This window comes from Phascolarctos cinereus, unplaced genomic scaffold, assembly GCF_003287225.1.
Source record: "Phascolarctos cinereus isolate Bilbo 61053 unplaced genomic scaffold, phaCin_HiC Scaffold_4;HRSCAF=312, whole genome shotgun sequence".
Taxonomy (NCBI): domain Eukaryota; kingdom Metazoa; phylum Chordata; class Mammalia; order Diprotodontia; family Phascolarctidae; genus Phascolarctos; species Phascolarctos cinereus.
Window position 1 is genome coordinate 155,170,335 of NW_027555847.1, and position 17,911 is coordinate 155,188,245.

The 17,911-nt window shown below is 38.1% G+C and overlaps 1 protein-coding gene across 4 annotated transcripts in view; it reads left to right on the top strand.

The window, feature by feature from the left end:
* NTRK2 (neurotrophic receptor tyrosine kinase 2) overlaps nt 1–17,911 on the top strand; it is a 414,935-nt gene that overhangs the window by 101,650 nt on the left and 295,374 nt on the right. For 3 of the 4 annotated variants that reach the window (XM_020966953.2, XM_020966955.2, XM_020966956.2), the window contains exons 9-11: nt 3,497–3,538; nt 6,541–6,641; nt 13,380–13,479. In XM_020966953.2, coding sequence (XP_020822612.1) covers nt 3,497–3,538; nt 6,541–6,641; nt 13,380–13,479 — 243 coding nt within the window. The remainder of the gene's footprint in view (nt 1–3,496; nt 3,539–6,540; nt 6,642–13,379; nt 13,480–17,911) is intronic. The other variant, XM_020966954.2, reaches the window with a different exon arrangement.

The following is a 17,911-nucleotide window of genomic DNA, read 5'->3' on the forward strand; positions in this document are numbered from 1 at the left end:
GGATTAATCAGAACTACTGTGTGTTACCTTCAGCCACCGGAAACTGAACTTTCATTCTTGGTACGAATAGCCCACCCACTTTTTCAGAGCAGCATATTTTATTCAGCTGAGAATAATGGAAGTCTATTCCCCAGTCCTAATTCTCTCTTTTCTTCTGTCTTTATAGGATTCTCTCCCGTCATCCCCATACTTATTTAGATATTCCCAATGCTTCTTCATGACTCTATAAGGGACTCCTACAAATCCTTGTGGGTTTCCTGAAAAAAATTGGCAAATTATTAGTTTTCCTAGTCTTTTGATATGTTGCTATCCTGGTTGTCAGATTGATTAGTATAATAAAGTATTAATTTTATTGCACCTGAAGTTAAGGATCAGTCAATTAGAATCAAGTAAAAAGGTAACGATACAAGTAGTTGTTCAGGATGTCATCTGGATGGACACTGCAGCTGGATTTTTAAAACAAGCTGAATTACTATGAGATGCTAGTAGAGACGTTCTAATCTATGAGAGCTTCAAAGAGAATGATGTTAATGACATTGTAAGCCTTGCAAAGTAAACATAACTGAAGGTTTTGATTGATTTAGCTCTTGCTGGAGGCAAACTACCGGGTTTGATAAAATTGATGGCCTGTTCTAGTCAGAGCAACATTGTTCTCATAAACTCCTTCTCCAAAGGTCTTCCCCCAATGTGGCAGATGCCCTAGACTAGGACTTCAGAACAGTGACAGGTGTTTCCTTTGTAAGGAGCGAGTCTCTCTTTGCCAGACTCAGCACAGTGAATGTGCTAGGGAGGGGGGAAAATGCCATGTTCTAGCCACTTTCTTCTAGTTTCATAATTTCATGCTAAATTTAGATGCCATTGCCAAGAAAGTGAAGTGACAGTAGTTTTCATGGAGCTAGAAAAACTGAGTTAGAAAATAGAGTGCCTCTCAGAAAGTATAGACATGGCTTTGTTATCTTGATGGTTTATGGTAGGCAAAACTTGCATTTAGAGATGATTCATAGCACTAGGAAAGGACACATTTCGAAAGAAAAGTTGATAACAAAAATGCAGAAACAGTGAATTGTATTGCAAAACTAAAGGCTAGTCTTTCTGTTTTTAAGTCTGTATCTCAAAATTACCTTTCTCCCCTTAATTTTCCTTAAATGACCCTTGCTAGAGCAGATTTGCCACCCCTGAGATTCTTCTCTGGGTGCTATTTGGGAAATATGTTTATTTTGGGTGCTCTTTTAATTTGACAGGACTAAAATGAACTCACAAGACATTTAGTAAGATAGATTAAAAATATGACTTAAATAAAGCTATTCCTGAATCTTCATAGTATTATTATCTAAAAATGGAAGATTTGTCAGAAACCATTTATGTTGTAGAAATTGACTGGTTTCTGACTAAAGACTGATTACATCAGGGTTGGATAATTTTTTTTCACAGCAAGTTGATTCAGTTCCTGTGATGCTAGGCCATTCACAGAAAGATGGGGACTTTTCTAAGGGATGTCTTGTAAGCACTGGCAATGTCAGAAATTGGCAGAAATAGAGATGGGGCCAGGGGAAACATGCCATGGGTCCATTCCATATATCCTCCTTTCTTCATGCTGCTAAGGTGGGGAAAGAGAGAAGAGTTTGGAATGTTTCCTATGACCATCCAATGCTGACTGAATCTCAGTAGCAATTCCTCTGAACTAAAGCCCAGATATTCTTCGTAAGAATTCAACAATACATCTTCCCTTCCTAGCTCCATTTATAATGGAATTATCCTTAATCACACGTGGCACCAAAGTCCATTTAAACTTTGGTTCCTGAATCTGTGAATTCATAAACCAAGACTCCCCTTTTTTGGCCACCATTCCCTGATATGTAAACTTCTTGAGGGTCAGAACTGTCTCACTTTCATATTTGTACCACCAGCACTTAGCACAGTACTTGGTAGATAGTAGAGACTTTATAATTATCAACTGATTAATTGATTGATTGAATGTACGAGGCAATGAAATTTACTAAGAATTTAAGTACACAATTATTTCCTCAAGTAGTTCCCTACACAGAACTTAATATGTTGTTGAAAGATTGGGTAAACGTCTGAAGGTTTTTGACTCCTCCGTTTGGTACATGTTCTAAAAAATTTCCCCTTCCTACATAATAAATACATAAGAATGAAACCTTGGTCATACTTTGATTAAAAAATAGTTATATTATCTATTTATCATATAGGAAGAGAGAGTACAATTGATTTCTGAGAATTTAAGATTAATAAGAATTGATTTATAAGCTTTGCCTTTTTAGTTTGCTTCAAAAACATGTTAAACATTTCTTCAAAGGTTCCCATATAGATTTGGCTGGAGAATAGATCACAAATGCTCCAATCACCTGTTGTTATTTTGTAAAAAAAAAAATCATTTCCCATGATAACAGCTTAAAATGTAATTCTCCAAACCCTGTGATATTTTTAGAGAAACAAAAGCAAACAGATCTTAAAACTGCAAATCAAGCTGTTGATCTCTTACCATTGTGTTAGTATTTTGAAACTCCTTTTCTTTTACTTTAGTTCTTTAAGGTTTTATGATTTCAGAGGTGTGGCTCCTCCATCCATGATACAGCTTGCAACCCTTCCACACTTTAGTTTCCAGTATACAAGAGCTGGTAGGCCTGAAAATATTCATTTCCCAGAGATCACCAGTCTGTTCTTAAGTTGCCTAGTTCTCAGACAATGGGCCCAACATCCATCACAGAGCCTGTAATCCAAGCTTGGTAGGACCTATCAGAGAATATGCCCTCTTGGCATAAACTTGGAACAGCCAGGATCTCCTTCTTGCCAAGTTAGAGCATCAGAGGATCACTTTAATAGAGGAATTCCTTCCCAGAAAATACTTATTTACGATCACTTTTTTTACGTAAATAATATTAGTAAATCTGTGTTAATTTCCTGGGGTTTAGTTCTTTTAGTCTCAGAGTTTTACAAATAGAATGCATTCAGCTTGGGGAACCACAATGAAGCTAAAGCATAGAGTAAATGTGTACCTTTATTATGGTTACAGTGTTCAAGGCTGCATTAATATGTATTAAGTGTGTACCTATGTATGCAAACGAACACAATTTGGTTAATAAGAACAGCAACAAACACCCTCCACAGGGATAAGTAAAGATAACAAAACAATGGCTGTTTGTATTTGGAACAGGAGGGCTAAAATAACAAATAAAATTACAATTATAAGGTATCGAAAGAACAGATTCTTTATTGTTTATGCTTTAATTTGCCATTATGTTTCCAGTTCCCTCTAGTAATAAATGGTACCTTTGTTCTTTTGAGTACAACTTTAACGTGAAACAAAGATGGCTAATGTTGGCATCTCTTGCAAAATAATATCATTGAATATAGATTTAGAAGCCTAATTGGCCTGTTTTGAATGTTAGAGAGCCAGTAAAGACTAGCAACCTTATAACTCCAACATGTGTATTTACAAACTTTTCTTTTCTTTTTGTTTTGTTTTGCTGTTTAGGTACAGACCCCAATTACGATATTGACCTTTATGGTGGCTATGGTATTTTCTTTTCTGAATTTTTTTTTTTGCAGAACATATATGATTAAAACAAAATCTGTCAAACTAAAAGATGAACTATTACACTCAGTTAAACATACATCCTAATTGCAATATGATTTTAAAATCATGCTTTAAGAGTATTGAATATGGATGACCCATTTTTTATGCTCTTTTATTTCAAGTTTAAAAGCATGCAAATGATACTTTCCCCCTCCTACTTAGAAATTATAAATTACTGTTGTATAGTAGAAAGAACACTTAATGCAGAGTTAGAAGTCCTGGGTTCTACCTCTTCATTCTGACTTCTAACTACAATTGTGTGATTTTGAGCAAGTCATCATCCTTCTTGGGTTCTCAGTTTCCTTATTAATCAATCAATGAACAAATATTTATTAAGTGTCCTCTGCTAGCCACTGGGAATATAAGTACAAAGTATCAGTAAAATGAAGGGGTTGGGCTAAATGACCTTTAAACTTATTTCCAGTTCCAAAATCCTGTGACCCTATAAATTTCTTTTGGCCATTTGGGGCCGCCACAGAACATTAACTGAGTCCCAGCAAATTCCAGGTTCTATTTTTATATTATTATTATTTTTAAAAAGACAAAAAAGTCCATGGCAGAAAATAAGTTTAGGACAAAATAATGAAGAATGGGGGCAGCTAGGTGGTGCTCTGGTCTTGGAGTCAGGAGACCTGAGTTCAAATCCAGCCTCGGACACTTGACACTTACTAGCTGTGTGACCCTGGGCAAGTCACTTAACCCCAATTGCCTCACCAAAAAAAATAGGGAAGAATGTGACTACATTTTGATACTGCAGTTGAACGAAAGGGTTGTATTTTTCCTGAGTGTGAAAGCTCTTCTTTAACCGGTTTCCAAACCACCCCTGTATTCTGGGATGGCATCTAGCTGAATGGGAGGGTTGCTGGGGGGGGGGGGTTGGTTCATGCTTTGTGCTTAAAACATTGTTGTTTTGTGCCATTAATGTATACGCTACCCAACTGAAGCTTTTTTTTCACTTGGGAATCATGTTGCCTTCAACAGTTTTGAATTTGTTCAGGCAGTCATTTTCCCCTCCCTCCTTCCCCTTTAAAAGAGGGATCAGACTTATTAGAGGGGTGTTTTGGATGATTATCTGCACGTGTTGCTCTGTGATGTGAATTGGTGTACATATTTATACATATACATGTAAATTTACATATTTACATATACATATATCTCTGTGCATATATGCATATATAGTTTTTAAGGTCCTGGAATAATTTGTAGTTGGAATCTCTGGGGAAAAAAATTAAGGGAGGTGGGAGATTAGGAAAAATGTGCAAATTATGACCTACGTCTTTCTTTCGTATTTCTGAATCTTGTTGCTGGTCTCTTTTCCAGGAACTTAAAACCTTTCTTTTTAAAAACTCATCATCTTGGCCCCAGACTGCATTTTTTTCAGTTGCTCTTTGGGTCAGAATGCCATGTTCTGGAATCTATTGGTTCACTCTTGGCATGCTTCAGCCTCCCATCCTCTGGATCCAGTGAGCTGTTGGAAATAGTGGGACAGAGTACAATATTGGCTCAAATTTGATGTGGGAAATGATTGGGTCTGAAGACCACAAAGATGCCTTGAATGAGATTAATTCTTTGAATAATTAAATACAAACTGATTGGAATAAGCCAAAGAGACAGGACAGTGCAGTGGGAAAAGCCCTGGATGGAACACTGAGTTCTGGTCCCGCCTGTGACACCATCTAGGTGACCCTTCAAGGCCTCAGTTTCCTCATCTGTAAAATGAAGAGGTGGGCAGGGGTTTGAATAAGATCTTCTCAAAGGACTCAGCATATGATAATTCTAGAATATTTTATATAACTTTAGATATCAGTGCTTTCCCTTATGGATTATATTTAAATTCCAGAGAAAACTATGCTAAGACCAAATTATATTCCATTACTCTGGATCTTATGGGAACAATTCACACAATAAAATCTAGGAATGTTTTCCTTAGAATTTTGCCAGACCGGTTTCCTTTGTAGTTTGTTCAGTCTTGATCAAAGACAATTCACTTATGTGCTGATAAAAGGATATTGGCTAAAACAAAACAAAGCAAATCTTGAAAGCCCCTCCCCCCCTTTTTAAAACCATGATGGAGTTGCTAAATATTTTCGTTGTTATATATATTACTGAAGAAGAAAGCAGCTACTAGGAGATCAAGTACAAGATGATGCCTTGTCTTGAAAATGAATTAATAGACTTAAAATTTAAGTTGACGATGCATGTAAGATATAGCACAAATATTTTCTCAAAATGTGTTAATATATTGGAACACTTTTCCTTTCCTTGGGTAATTCAGAAACCCCTAAATTGACCGTTTAGACCTTGGAAAAGTAAGAATCTATCTTTAGGATAGTAACAAACCTCAATGATTTCACTTGGAGTTTTTCTACCCCACCAATTCTTACCTCCTCACCCCACCCCCACCCCTCCACCTCCCCAAGCCTGTTCCTCCTAAGGCTTAGTCAGAAGATGGGTTTTATAGTTCAAGCTGCCGAATACTTCTTGGGGGACATTAGTCAAATCATTCCCTAAGCCTCAGTTTTCTCATCTATAGAATGAGGTGACTAGATTGAATGATCCTTAAGATCTATAAAAGCACAAAAGTTCAATGGTTCTATTGTTCATTAAAGTCTCCTTTTCAAGCTTTTATTTTGTGTGATGAGTTAATAGCCAAGGTTATCTTATTATGCACAAAGAAAAAAAATAACTTGAACTTGACCCATTTAAAAAAAGGCCTGGATGAATAAAATTTTTGGCTTTGTGTGAGCCCAACATTACACTGGATTTATTTAGTAAGCTTAACAATGCCTCTGCCACAAAAATATTCTCAGAAAACTGTCATGCATTTTAGCTGTGCTTTTTGTTTAGCTGAAGGCTTAAAGCTCTGTAGTTATTGGTGGAGTAAAGACAAAATCATTTTTGCTTCTCCCGCCCTCTCACTCTCTTTTTCTCTCTATTTTCAGATTATGAGACCACACCTAATGATATTGGAGAAACTACAAATAAAAGTAATCCAATCACTTCAACAGATGTTTCCAACAAAGATAATGAAGATAGCATCACGGTGAGTATGAATAGAAGTTTCCTGATTTGGGACTATGCAGACTTACTGCATTTTTGCTTATTGCATCCCTACCAGGACAGGAAAGGTTTGGTCTTTTCCTTCTGATGCATATGTGTATATGCATGTGTGTGACACACACATGTGACACATATACTCAACTGCTGTAATGATTGAAGGAGAAACAACTGATTTCAAAAGAAAATAATACAAGTTTAAAGAAAGTAAGATAGAGGTATTTGTGGTGTCATGGATTAAGTGTTGGAATGTGTGTCAGGAAGATCTGGGTTCAGATCTCACCTCCACAGCTTACTAGATGTGTGACCTTGGGTAATCCTCTTGAGCTCTTGGTTTGCCAATTTATAAAATTAAAGGTTCCATGTGCTTATTCCTGGTGTCTTTTTGGCCGACTCATGTCTGAATAGGCATCATCTCTACTGCATGTCTACCATACAGCAGCCTGTGCATGAAGACCTCTGGTCCCAGAGAAAATGCTTCCTCTTACGGTATACCATTTCATTTTCGATAGCTCTGACAGTGAGGAAGCTACTTCTTATATAAATTCAACAAACACATAATAGCAGCTGCTCTTTGCAAAGCATAGTGCTAGATGCTGGGAACACCAGCATTAAAATCTGTCATGGCCTCTGCCCTTAAGGAGCTTCCAAATTTGAAACCTGCCTTTCTGCAACTTCCACTCATTTCTCCTATTTCTGCCATTGCTCCTACTAGGCCAAGCCACGTAAGTCCAACTCTGTTTCTATATGAGAACTCTTCAAATGTTTGAAGGGAGTCATGTCCCTCCTCAGGACTTCTCATCAACAGGCTAAACACACTGGGTTCCTTGAATTCTTTCACTCTCCTTGTCCCTTCCACTTGATGTGTTCTAGCTTGTCAGTATTCTTTCAACACTTAGCACAGGTCCTGGCACATAGTAGGCACTTAATAAATGCCTGTTGATTTCATTTGACTTGACTAAAATGTGGCCCCATGGCACTGAACAGAGTACTTCAGGTGTGATCTGATAAAGGCAGAACTTCCATTTATCACTGTTAAATGACATTGTTTGTCATGTAGACAAAAAAACACAGTGGAAAGAGACCAGGTTTTGTAGTCAGGAAAACCTGGATTCTTGACCCTCTTGGGGTGCATACTAGTCATGTGATCCTGTGCAAATCACTTCAGTTCTCAAAGGCAGCTCTTTCTAGGTTTCAGAGCAAGTGCTGAAAAGCATGGGAGAGGGAGTTTAATCATTGGAGATTTTCTACACCAATGAAATCATAGATATATTCCAAAAAGGGGGGGAGGAGGGGAGAGACATTTTATTAGATTAAGACTGTCATTCTAAGTCTGCTGAGATCTTTTTTTTCTTTTTAAAATATTTTCCCCCCCCAATTACATGTAAAAACAATTGCTGAGATCTTTTCAATCCAGATTCTGTTATTTAACGGCTATTCCTCTCAACTTCATGTAATCTGTTAACTTGATAAGAGTGACATCTTTGCCTTCATCAGAGTCGTAAGTAAGGGCCAAAGATCCTTGGGGGCTTTCCCCTGGAGATGTTTCCCTAGATTAATATCTATCTTTGCACTACTCCTTGTCTCGGTTGGGTTATTCTGGAACTATTCTCTACTAGGAAGTATCATAATCTAGACTACATTGATTATAGAAATTCTGGGTACTTGTGATTCTTTGAGACTGCTAGAGATACACATAGGAGGTGCAAAGCCAATGTTTTACAAAATTTTTCAGTAATTAGATATATTCCAGATTACTGCTGTGTAAATAATACCTCACAGTGCAAAATATCTGGGTTAACAGTTTCTGAGCTAGAAAATCCAAAACAAAATGGGAAACACAAGTCAGTATCTTCCTTCCTTCCTTCCATCTTCTCTTCTTTCTATCCTTCCTCCCTCCGTCCTTTCCTTTCTCCTTTCTATCATTCTTCCTTTCCTCTCTTTCCTTTTTTCTTTTTTCTTTCTTCTTTCTCTCTCCCTTCCTGACTCCCCCTCTTTCCCACTCCTTTCTTTCTTTCTTTCTTTCTTTCTTTTTCTTTCTTTCTTTCTTTCTTTCTTTCTTTCTTTCTTTCTTTCTTTCTTTCTTTCTCTCTCTCTCTCTCTCTCTCTCTCTCTCTCTCTCTCTCTCTCTTTCTCATCAGCTGTGGGACTTCGAATCAGCAGGACTTGAGTTCAAATCTTGCCTTATATACTTATTTTCTTCAGTATTTTTTTGGGTCTCCTTTAGCAAGCTGTTGACTTGTTTTTCATGTTTTTCTTGTATCACTCTCATTTCTCTTTCCAGTTTTTCCTCTACTTCTCTTACTTGTTCCTCAAAATCCTTTTGAACTCTTCCATGGCCTGAGACTGATTCATATTTTTCTTGTAGGCTTTGGATGTAGGAGCTTTGACTTTGTTATCTTCTTCTGTTTGTATGTTTTGATAGTCTTTGTTACCAAAGAAAGATTTTATGGTCTGACTTTTTTTGCCCTGCTTGCTCATGATCTCAGCCAATTACTTGAGTTTTAAACTTTTTGTTAAGGTAGGGGTCTGCTTCCAGTGTGGAGAATGTACTGTCCCAAGCTTTGGGGGTTTTGTGTAGCTGTTTTCAGAGATATTTCTAGGCACCTGTAAATTTTCAGTTCTTCCAAGGTAGTATGATGAGGGGCAAGATGTTTACTCTTTTCCTGTCCTCTGCTCCACCACTACAAACTCCACCACACCAGCACTCTTCCTTGTCCCAGGACTACCACCCAGAGCTGTGACCCAGATCCAAGCACGGACAAAACAAGAGATTACTACCTCAGCACCAACAAAGAGATCCCTGCAATCCCCCTCTGATCAGCCACCTAATTCCCCCTCGGTCTGTGGGCCAGAAACTCTGGAAACAGCTGCTGCCCTGGGGCCAAGCTCAGGGACTGGGACTGGGACCAAGCTTCTCTCCCTCACTGCAGTCACAGACATTTCCCACCGACCTTCTTAAGTTGTCTTTGGCGTTTGTGGGTTGAGAAGTCTAGAAACTGCCACAGCTGCCCTTGAGTCAGTCCTCAGAGGCCTATTCCAGGTTCACCGAGGCCTGTTTGCCTGTGCGCCCATGCCGAACTGCATTCCTCTCCCACTGGCGTGATAGACCTTTCTGATTAACCATCAATAAATGGGCTGGAAATTTGTTTCATTCTGTCTTTTGATGGGTTCTACTGCTTTAGAATTTGTTTAGAGCCATTTTTTACAGGTATTTGGAGGGGTTTGGGGGAGAACTCAAGCAAGTCACTGCTTTTACTCCTGCCTTATATGCTTATTAACTGTGTGTTGTAGGCAAGCCACTTAATCTCTCTCAGCTTAGTTTCCACATCTGTAAATGGTGATAATAATAGCATCCACCTCACAGGGTTGTTGTGAAGATAAAATGTAATTTTATATATATAGTCTTTTGTAAGCCTTAAAGCACTATATAAATGCTAGTTATCACTATTATTATTATTAATTATTATGAAATTCTATACACAAATTCCTCCTGAATTCTCTGTACGTCTCTCAGGCCACCTAGAATGTTTTGAAGGCTGCAAATTCTAGTCTCCTCTCGTATATAGGAAGGTGTCATGTGTGTGTCCTGTTGAATATATGGGAGGAGTAAGCTACTTTTAACCCTGCTGTGGGATCAAACTGTGCCTGCTAGAAAATACAAGCATGTTCTATTTGAGCTTGACATAAAGAAATCTACATTTACAAATCAAATAGTTAACTAGAGGGCAGTTATTCTAATTGAGAGAATATGCTTTGCTTTATAAATGTTATCTATTGTGAGGTCCCTGTGAGTATCTGATTTCACATATGCAATTAAACCTTGGTGTGTAAGATTATTAACAACTTGACAAAGTGACCTTGGATAAATCAGTTGGCCTCTGGCAAATCCCAGTCCCTGGGCCTCAGTTTCCTCAGAAATAAATAAAGAGGCGGGATTGCTAGACTTCAAGGGTATCTTCTAGGTAAATGTTAAGGCCAAGAAGTGGACAGCTAAAACTTTAGGATCCATTGCCTGTCGCAGATAATCTGAAAAATATAATCATTAAAATGCAAAGACCAGGGGCAAATGTTATTTGATTAAATAAATGATTAGTATTCAGCTTTTCCCAAGCACATTTTTTTTTTGGTACCTTGTACTGCTATAGAATGTCATTTTCAGTCCAGATTACTCAGATAAATCTGTGTTCATACTGCGGTCTTCATAGGCTTCCTCCCCATTCACCACAGACAGGGAACATTATTTCAGGTCCTCTCTACTCATTCTTATCTTCTCTTTTGCCCTTTTCTGGGCACTATGGCATGTAGGCATTCATTTTTAGTGTTCCAATTATGATCAGGGAAGTTGGTTATCTTTCCCCTTTACACTGAAGCTCCCAATGATATCTTCATGTCCTTAGAGTGCCATGCTCCCATTTGCCCAGTAATAATCAGACTGAGGCTCTTGAGGTGCAGGTGTCTGGGCAATTAGAATGGACACCCACTACCGAAGGACATTCTGTTCCCAAAACAAAACTAGATTCTTGTAATAGCTATGACTAGATCTTAGATAGTTCCATGTGATGATAAATAATGCTAATAATTAATGAGTGTGGTGATGAACTTTACATCCATGGAACCACCAGTTCAGCTAATCCAGATGTCTCATCACTGGAGTGGCTGCAGGTTGTTGAAATTTGTGGGCAGAATGACAAAGATCATGTACCAAGGTGAGGGCCTTAAGACCATGCTGCAGAGGAGTCACTTGAAAGAACTAGGTATATTTAGCCTAGAGAAGAATATTTTAGCATTTGAAGAGCTATCCTGTGGAAACAAGCTAGATTAAACTTATTCTGCTTGGTCTCAGAGGTCATCATTGGGAACACTGGTCTGGGGGGAGGAGGGGTGGTGGTGGTGGTGGTGGTGGTGGTGAAGATTTTAATTTAAAGTAAGGAAAAGCTTTCTAATGCTGAGAACTATACAAGAGCAGAATGAGCTGCTTTGACAAAAGATGGAATCTCCCTTGCTGAACATTTTCATTTTGAAAAACTTAAATTATATTTTTCAATGAACAAAAATATATCTACTCTCCCTCTTACTTCCCCTCACTCATTGGAAAAGAAAATAACAAAACCCTTGTAACAAATAGACATAGTCAAGCAAAAGGAATTGGTCATATTCCCAAAATACTGACATCTAGTTTTCTACCTTGAATCCATTACCTCACTGTCAGGAAGTGGGTAGCATGCTTTTTCCTATAGAAGCACGATTGATCATTGTGTTACCAAAGTTCCTAAGTCTTTCCAAACTGTTTGCATTTACAATGTTGTGATATTTAAAAAAATAATTTTTCATTGATATACTTTGTTTTCTATATCACTAGAATTTCTCCCAGCATCTGTCTCCACACCCCTTCACAGAAAGCCATCTCATATGACAAATATTTTTTAAAGAAAAAAGAAGAAAAAAATCAGCAAAACCAATTAATACATTGAAAAAAGTTTGAAAATATATGCAATGTACCACACCTGTGAACTTCCCACCTCTGCAAAAGGGTGGGGTGAAGGTGTCTTTTCACATCTCTTCTCTGGGGCCATGCTTGCTCTTCGTAGATTTTGCACCAGTCACTTGCTTGCTTTGTGGTTGATCCTTCAAATTAGGTTGTTGGCATTGTATAAATTGTTTTCGTAGCTCTGTTGACTTCACCATGCATCCAGGCTGTTGTTACTGTATAAATTGTTCTCCTGGTTGTGCTCACTTCATATGAGTGTTCTCAGTTTTCTCTGAAACCATTCTTTTCTTTATTTCTTACATTCATATTCTTATATTCATATAACATAATTTGTTCAGCCATTTCCCAATGGATATCCCTTAGGTTTCATTTCTCTGCTGATATGAAGTATTTGGTCCCTTTTTTTATTTGATCTTTTGGAAGCATAGATCTAAATCGCTGGGGATTTTAAAATAGAGGTTAGATAAGCACTTCTTGGAGATGAGCTCTTTGAGAGTAGGGCTATCTTTTACCTTTCTTTGTATCCTTAGAACAGTGCCTGGCACATAGTAGGTGCTTAATGAATGTTTATTGACTGAGTGATTAACTGACTAACTGGAGGGGATTCTAATTTACATATGTGTTGGGTTACATGGTCTTTAAAATATTTTCTAATCTTGGGTTTTATGATTCTGACATAATAGATCCTTTATTAACGATAATTCGTGGCTTCTATTTATTTGATTACCTCCAAGAGCCCATGATTGAGATAGCACTGGAATGTTCAAGGTTCTATCTTTTTTCCCACCATCTTCTTTAAGTATGTCCTCTTTGAAAGTTTAATCTGTTCATATTGGTGTCATGGATAAAAAACTGTGCTTCAAGTAAGGAAAATCTGGGTTCTGACATAAATACTATCTGTGTGATTCAGAGCAAATAACTTAATCTGTCAGTGCTGTAGGCAACTCTAGACAATTTGCAAGACTACATATTAAAGATAAGGTGCCAACTAGCATTGAGAGTGGAAGCTTCTTCACCTGGGAGTGTATAGGTTCAATCCCTATCCCTAAATCATGTAGTTGGCTTTTTTTACAGGCTTTAACTCACTTGAGGATGAGTCAGATTATTCGTCCTACCTTATAAGGTCATTGTGAGGAAAGCACTTTATAAACCATAGAATGTTACAGAAATGTGAACTAATGATTGCTATTGTTCAACTAAACTCTTAACTATCTCTGGCTTTTTTTCCTTTAGGTGTATGTCGTAGTGGGAATTGCGGCGTTGGTATGCACTGGTTTGGTGATAATGCTGATCATTCTTAAGTTTGGAAGACACTCCAAGTTTGGCATGAAAGGTAAGAAGAATAACAGTATTTCCTTTTTTGTGTGGATAACATGAGTGATGCTAACCTGTCGTTCAAGGCTCAGGATTACTGCGGTGCTAGAATTAAGATAGCTAGGTCCTAAAACCATAGTGGGAGGCTAGAGGCTATCCATGGTAGAACAACTATAACCATTTTAAAATCCACTGCACTCCTTGGCATAAACGTCTTTTCAAGTGAGGACTGATTTACAAGGCAGAAATCTTATCAGTTGAGTAGTTAGTATTTGTGATAATGGTCATAAATGGTTACATAGGCAATTGCCCCTTAAGTCTTCCTTTGCTTCAGAACACAGATCAGAGGTATGAAGATAGACATAGAGGGACAATTTGTGAAAGTACTTGCTGTGCACAAGGAAAGGTCTTTTTCTCTGTATTGGATTCCACAATCCTTGCACAATGATACTGTTGTCCCTGTTGTTTCTGCACAGTTCCCAGCTCTCGCTATGTGGATAATAGAGTTGGAAAGAGAAAGAAAAAAATGCTTTGTAATTCCTTTAGAACTTCTTGGATAAGAATGACTTATTTAGTAAGAAAAAATATTTAAGGCCAGAATGGTTAGAGGAGGAACTATTTAATTTTCAGTTCAATTCAGTAAACATTTATTAAGCACCAGCTATGTGCTGGGTACTATGCTAATGATTACCTGAGAACTAATGGTTGGCCTGTGCAGAGATTTCCAAATAGCATCCTAAGACTTTTGGGACATTGTGTATTTTAGAAAAAGCTGGATCAAAGTGCTACTGTCACATAAATAGCAGAGAATTTTGACCATTTTGGGAATTATGAATTATAAGTATAAATCATACTTATATATCATATACATGAGATTTTTTTGTATTCTGTGTGTTCTTATAGGTAGCCATTTATGAGGTGCAAAAGGATAATTTATGCCGAATGATTTTAAAAAAAGGGTTTGATTTATTTATCCTCTTACCTGTGCTGGAATATAGACCTGAGCAATTATTTATATGTATCTGCAGTGACTGACATGATATATTAATGTAATTACTACTATTCTTCTTAATCACTTATGTATTTTGAGAACTTGGAAGGGAATTTTAAAATAATAACATTGAAATACCATGTAAAGCCTGTGAAACAGGAAAAGTGTGTCTTTCATGTGCTCAGCTGTTCCATTCTGTGTTCTTTACCAAGCTTCTGAAATCTCACCAGTAGTGTGTGAGGTAGGGTCTAGGGAAGGCCTTCCCACCCCACCCCACATCTCTTCTACCTGCTTACTAATGCATGATGCTGCCTTTGTGGTGGTAGAGAAGGAGGATTTTATTCTTTGATTAGACACAAGGCTTAAAGTGCTAATAACCCTAAGAAAGGGAATATATGCATTTAAATTTACACTAATTGACTGTTACATGATCCTTTCCAGTGAGTAGATTTTGATAAGAGAAAAAGCACTTGCCTTCCCAAAGATGAGGAATATATGGGTGAAGGTTAGGGAGGGAGGCTAGGGGGATAAACACAATTTTGCCTTGGGGTAAACTGTTTAGGACCTATTATGTAAGAGTTAGATCATATTTCAGGGTTAGGTTTCTGTAGTATGCTCACTTTGCTATTTTCAGTTTTAACCTCGTATGTTTTCCTTCCTATACTTTGATTCAGGCTAGTAGAGCTTCATTTCCTTATGCGTAGTTCTCTGAGTGGCTGCCCCAAAGCATAAGGGATTGTGCTTAGGGCCAAACCCTAGCTGGCCACTTCAGATGATTCAGGGTCTTCAGTTCAGATGCGAGGTGGACCTCTCTTTCCTGACCATGGGACAGACAATTAGTGGAGGTGAGAATGAATGTGGCCTCACTGGGAGGAGAAGCAGTATGGAGAATGGCAAAAGAAGGGAGTTACTGCTCAGATGGAACAGAGCTCATCAGATGGCGGGAAGGAATAGGAACTTTTCTCACCCCTTCCCAGTAAACTGTTAGGTTTTTGTAAGATGCTTCTTTTTGACACTTCTGATCTTAAGGATAGTTATATGGATTCCAGAAAATCCAAAATCATATGGCAGCTATTGAAGTCAGTTATTGATGGTATAGAACAAGACTGGATTGTAGAACTAAGACGACCAGCTTGGTCGTCATATGAGTTTCTTCCCTGAGTTTTCCAACCAAGGGCTTTGGAACCCAAGAAGAGTACTGGCATTAAAAGGATCAGGAAATTCTTTCTGTAGATGGTGGTATTTCAGTTGGTACTTCAGGGAAACCAGGAGGCAGTGATGAGGATGGAGAGAAGTCCAGGCCAGGGAGACAACCAATGAAAATGCCCAGAGTTGGGAGAACACAAGGAATAATATCGAAGTGACCCTATGAAATTCCCAATGAATGGATGCTGTCAGCCCAGCGAGGAAGGCAGCACAGTGGAAAGGCAGAGAAAAGGAGTGAAGGTAACTTTGGGCGCTGGGAGATGACTCTAGGATTTCCATACCACTTCTTCCCACCCCAACCCTACTGCAGCCCAATGTATTAAATGGGAGGGTCAGTATGATCAGTCCTTGCTTGTGATTGTGAAACTAGACCCTTACAACTCTACTGATCCAGAGGACTAAAAAGCCCATGGAGAGAGGGAAGTTGAATAGGACTCTGGTTCTAGTGAGGCAATGCAGGGTCCTGGGTGTTAGTCTGTCCCTCTCTCTGTGCCACGGCTGTGCTTTGCTGGTGCCCTGACCCTTGTGGAAAGGCAGTCAGCATAGAGGTGGTGGTGGTGGTGGGGTGTGTGTGTGTGTGTGTGTGTGTGTGTGTGTGTGTGTGTGTGTGTGTGTTTCCTATTCAGCAGACCTCATGTGTCTGTGGTTGAACTGATGTGCTAGCCTAGGTTCTAGGCTCAGTTAACAAACACATTTCACAATGGTCTATTGTAACTATGCCTTAAGGGTCCATTAAAACTGCATACCTGTTAGAAGAGTCCAGAACTGCTGCTGTCAATAGATCATGATTAGTAAGGGCCAGAAGCATGACAGATTGGAATTTGCTTTTTATTTTTTAAAATAATTCAGTGATGATTTTCAGGAAGAACCAGATTTCCTGTATGCTCTTTAAAATACATAAACCAGTCTTGATATATTTATCCATTCCATTAGAATTTGTAAACCTTGTCAAATATTAATTAGCTGAAAATACTGGATTAGAGGCTGTAATGAAAAGGATAGCTAGATTTGGAGGCAGAGATATGTAAGTTTGAGCCCTATTTATGGGGGAAGCTAGGTGGTGCAGTGGATAGAGCACTGGCCCTGGAGTCAGGAGGGCCTGAGTTCAAATCCAGCCTCAGACACATAATATTTCCTAGCTGTGTGACTTTGGGCAAATCACTGAATCCCAGTTGCCTCACCAAAAATAAAACAAAACAAAAAACAAATCCCATGTATGACTCTTGTTAGCTGTGTGATTGTGGATAAGCCACGTAAATTACTCTCCGTACTACCTTGGGCATTTCTCTAAAACTATGAATTCTAGAAGAGGCAAAAATCACAAGCTGATTATGGCTTATGTTCCCATTTGGCTAATTCTACAGCTGTGGCCCAGAGATGAAAAGATTTCTCTTGTAAATGTATCTTAAAATAATCCTATAAATATTTAGACATAATTTTCAGCAAAGAATTCATTATTTTAGAAGTCATAAACTTAATGGGAACAAAACTTAGAAGGTTTAAGTTCCAATCAGGTTAAGTGTGAGCTGGAATCAGTTTCAGGGTCTGGGTTGAAAAGACATTTGGATCAGCTTTGGAAAGGAAGAAGTATGTGCCAGAAAGCCAGAAAACACAGTTGTCTTAACATCTGTAAGTAAAGAAACTATTTCTATAATCTTTTTTAAGGGACCTGTGAAACAATGATTTATGGAACAATGTGAACACAGCATTTTTTGAGAGGCTAACAAGATGATTTACTAGTCAGAAAGTTAAAAAGCAAAATTCAGTGAACTTTCAGATAGATATGGTGATTAGTTCATTTTGTTAACTTTTCTTGAGCTTTCTTGGTGGAAACCATGGTAGTTCTTACTAAAGAATAAGTATGGGGTAGTGGGGAAAAAACATTAGACTTGGAATGAAAAAACCTGGGTTTGACTTTTACCTCTGCCATTTTTTAAAAACTGTTACAAGTTACTTATTTCTTCTAGACTCAGTTTCATCATCAGGAAGAAGGGGGTAGTTATATTTGCCTTTATCTACCTCACAGGGTTGGTATTTTTTTTCCAATTTCAGAACTTAAAAAGATGCATGATTTAATTGGTGTGGATACTCTCTCCACCAACATAGCTCACCTTCTTTCCATGCCTGAGTAGACAGTTTCATGAGTTGCCATGGCCAAAAACAAAAAGAAAAAGAAAAAGAAAAAAACAATCACATGTGACCAGCCTTTTGACTGGTCCTCAGACAACAGACTGGGCTTGTGCTTGAAGTCTCT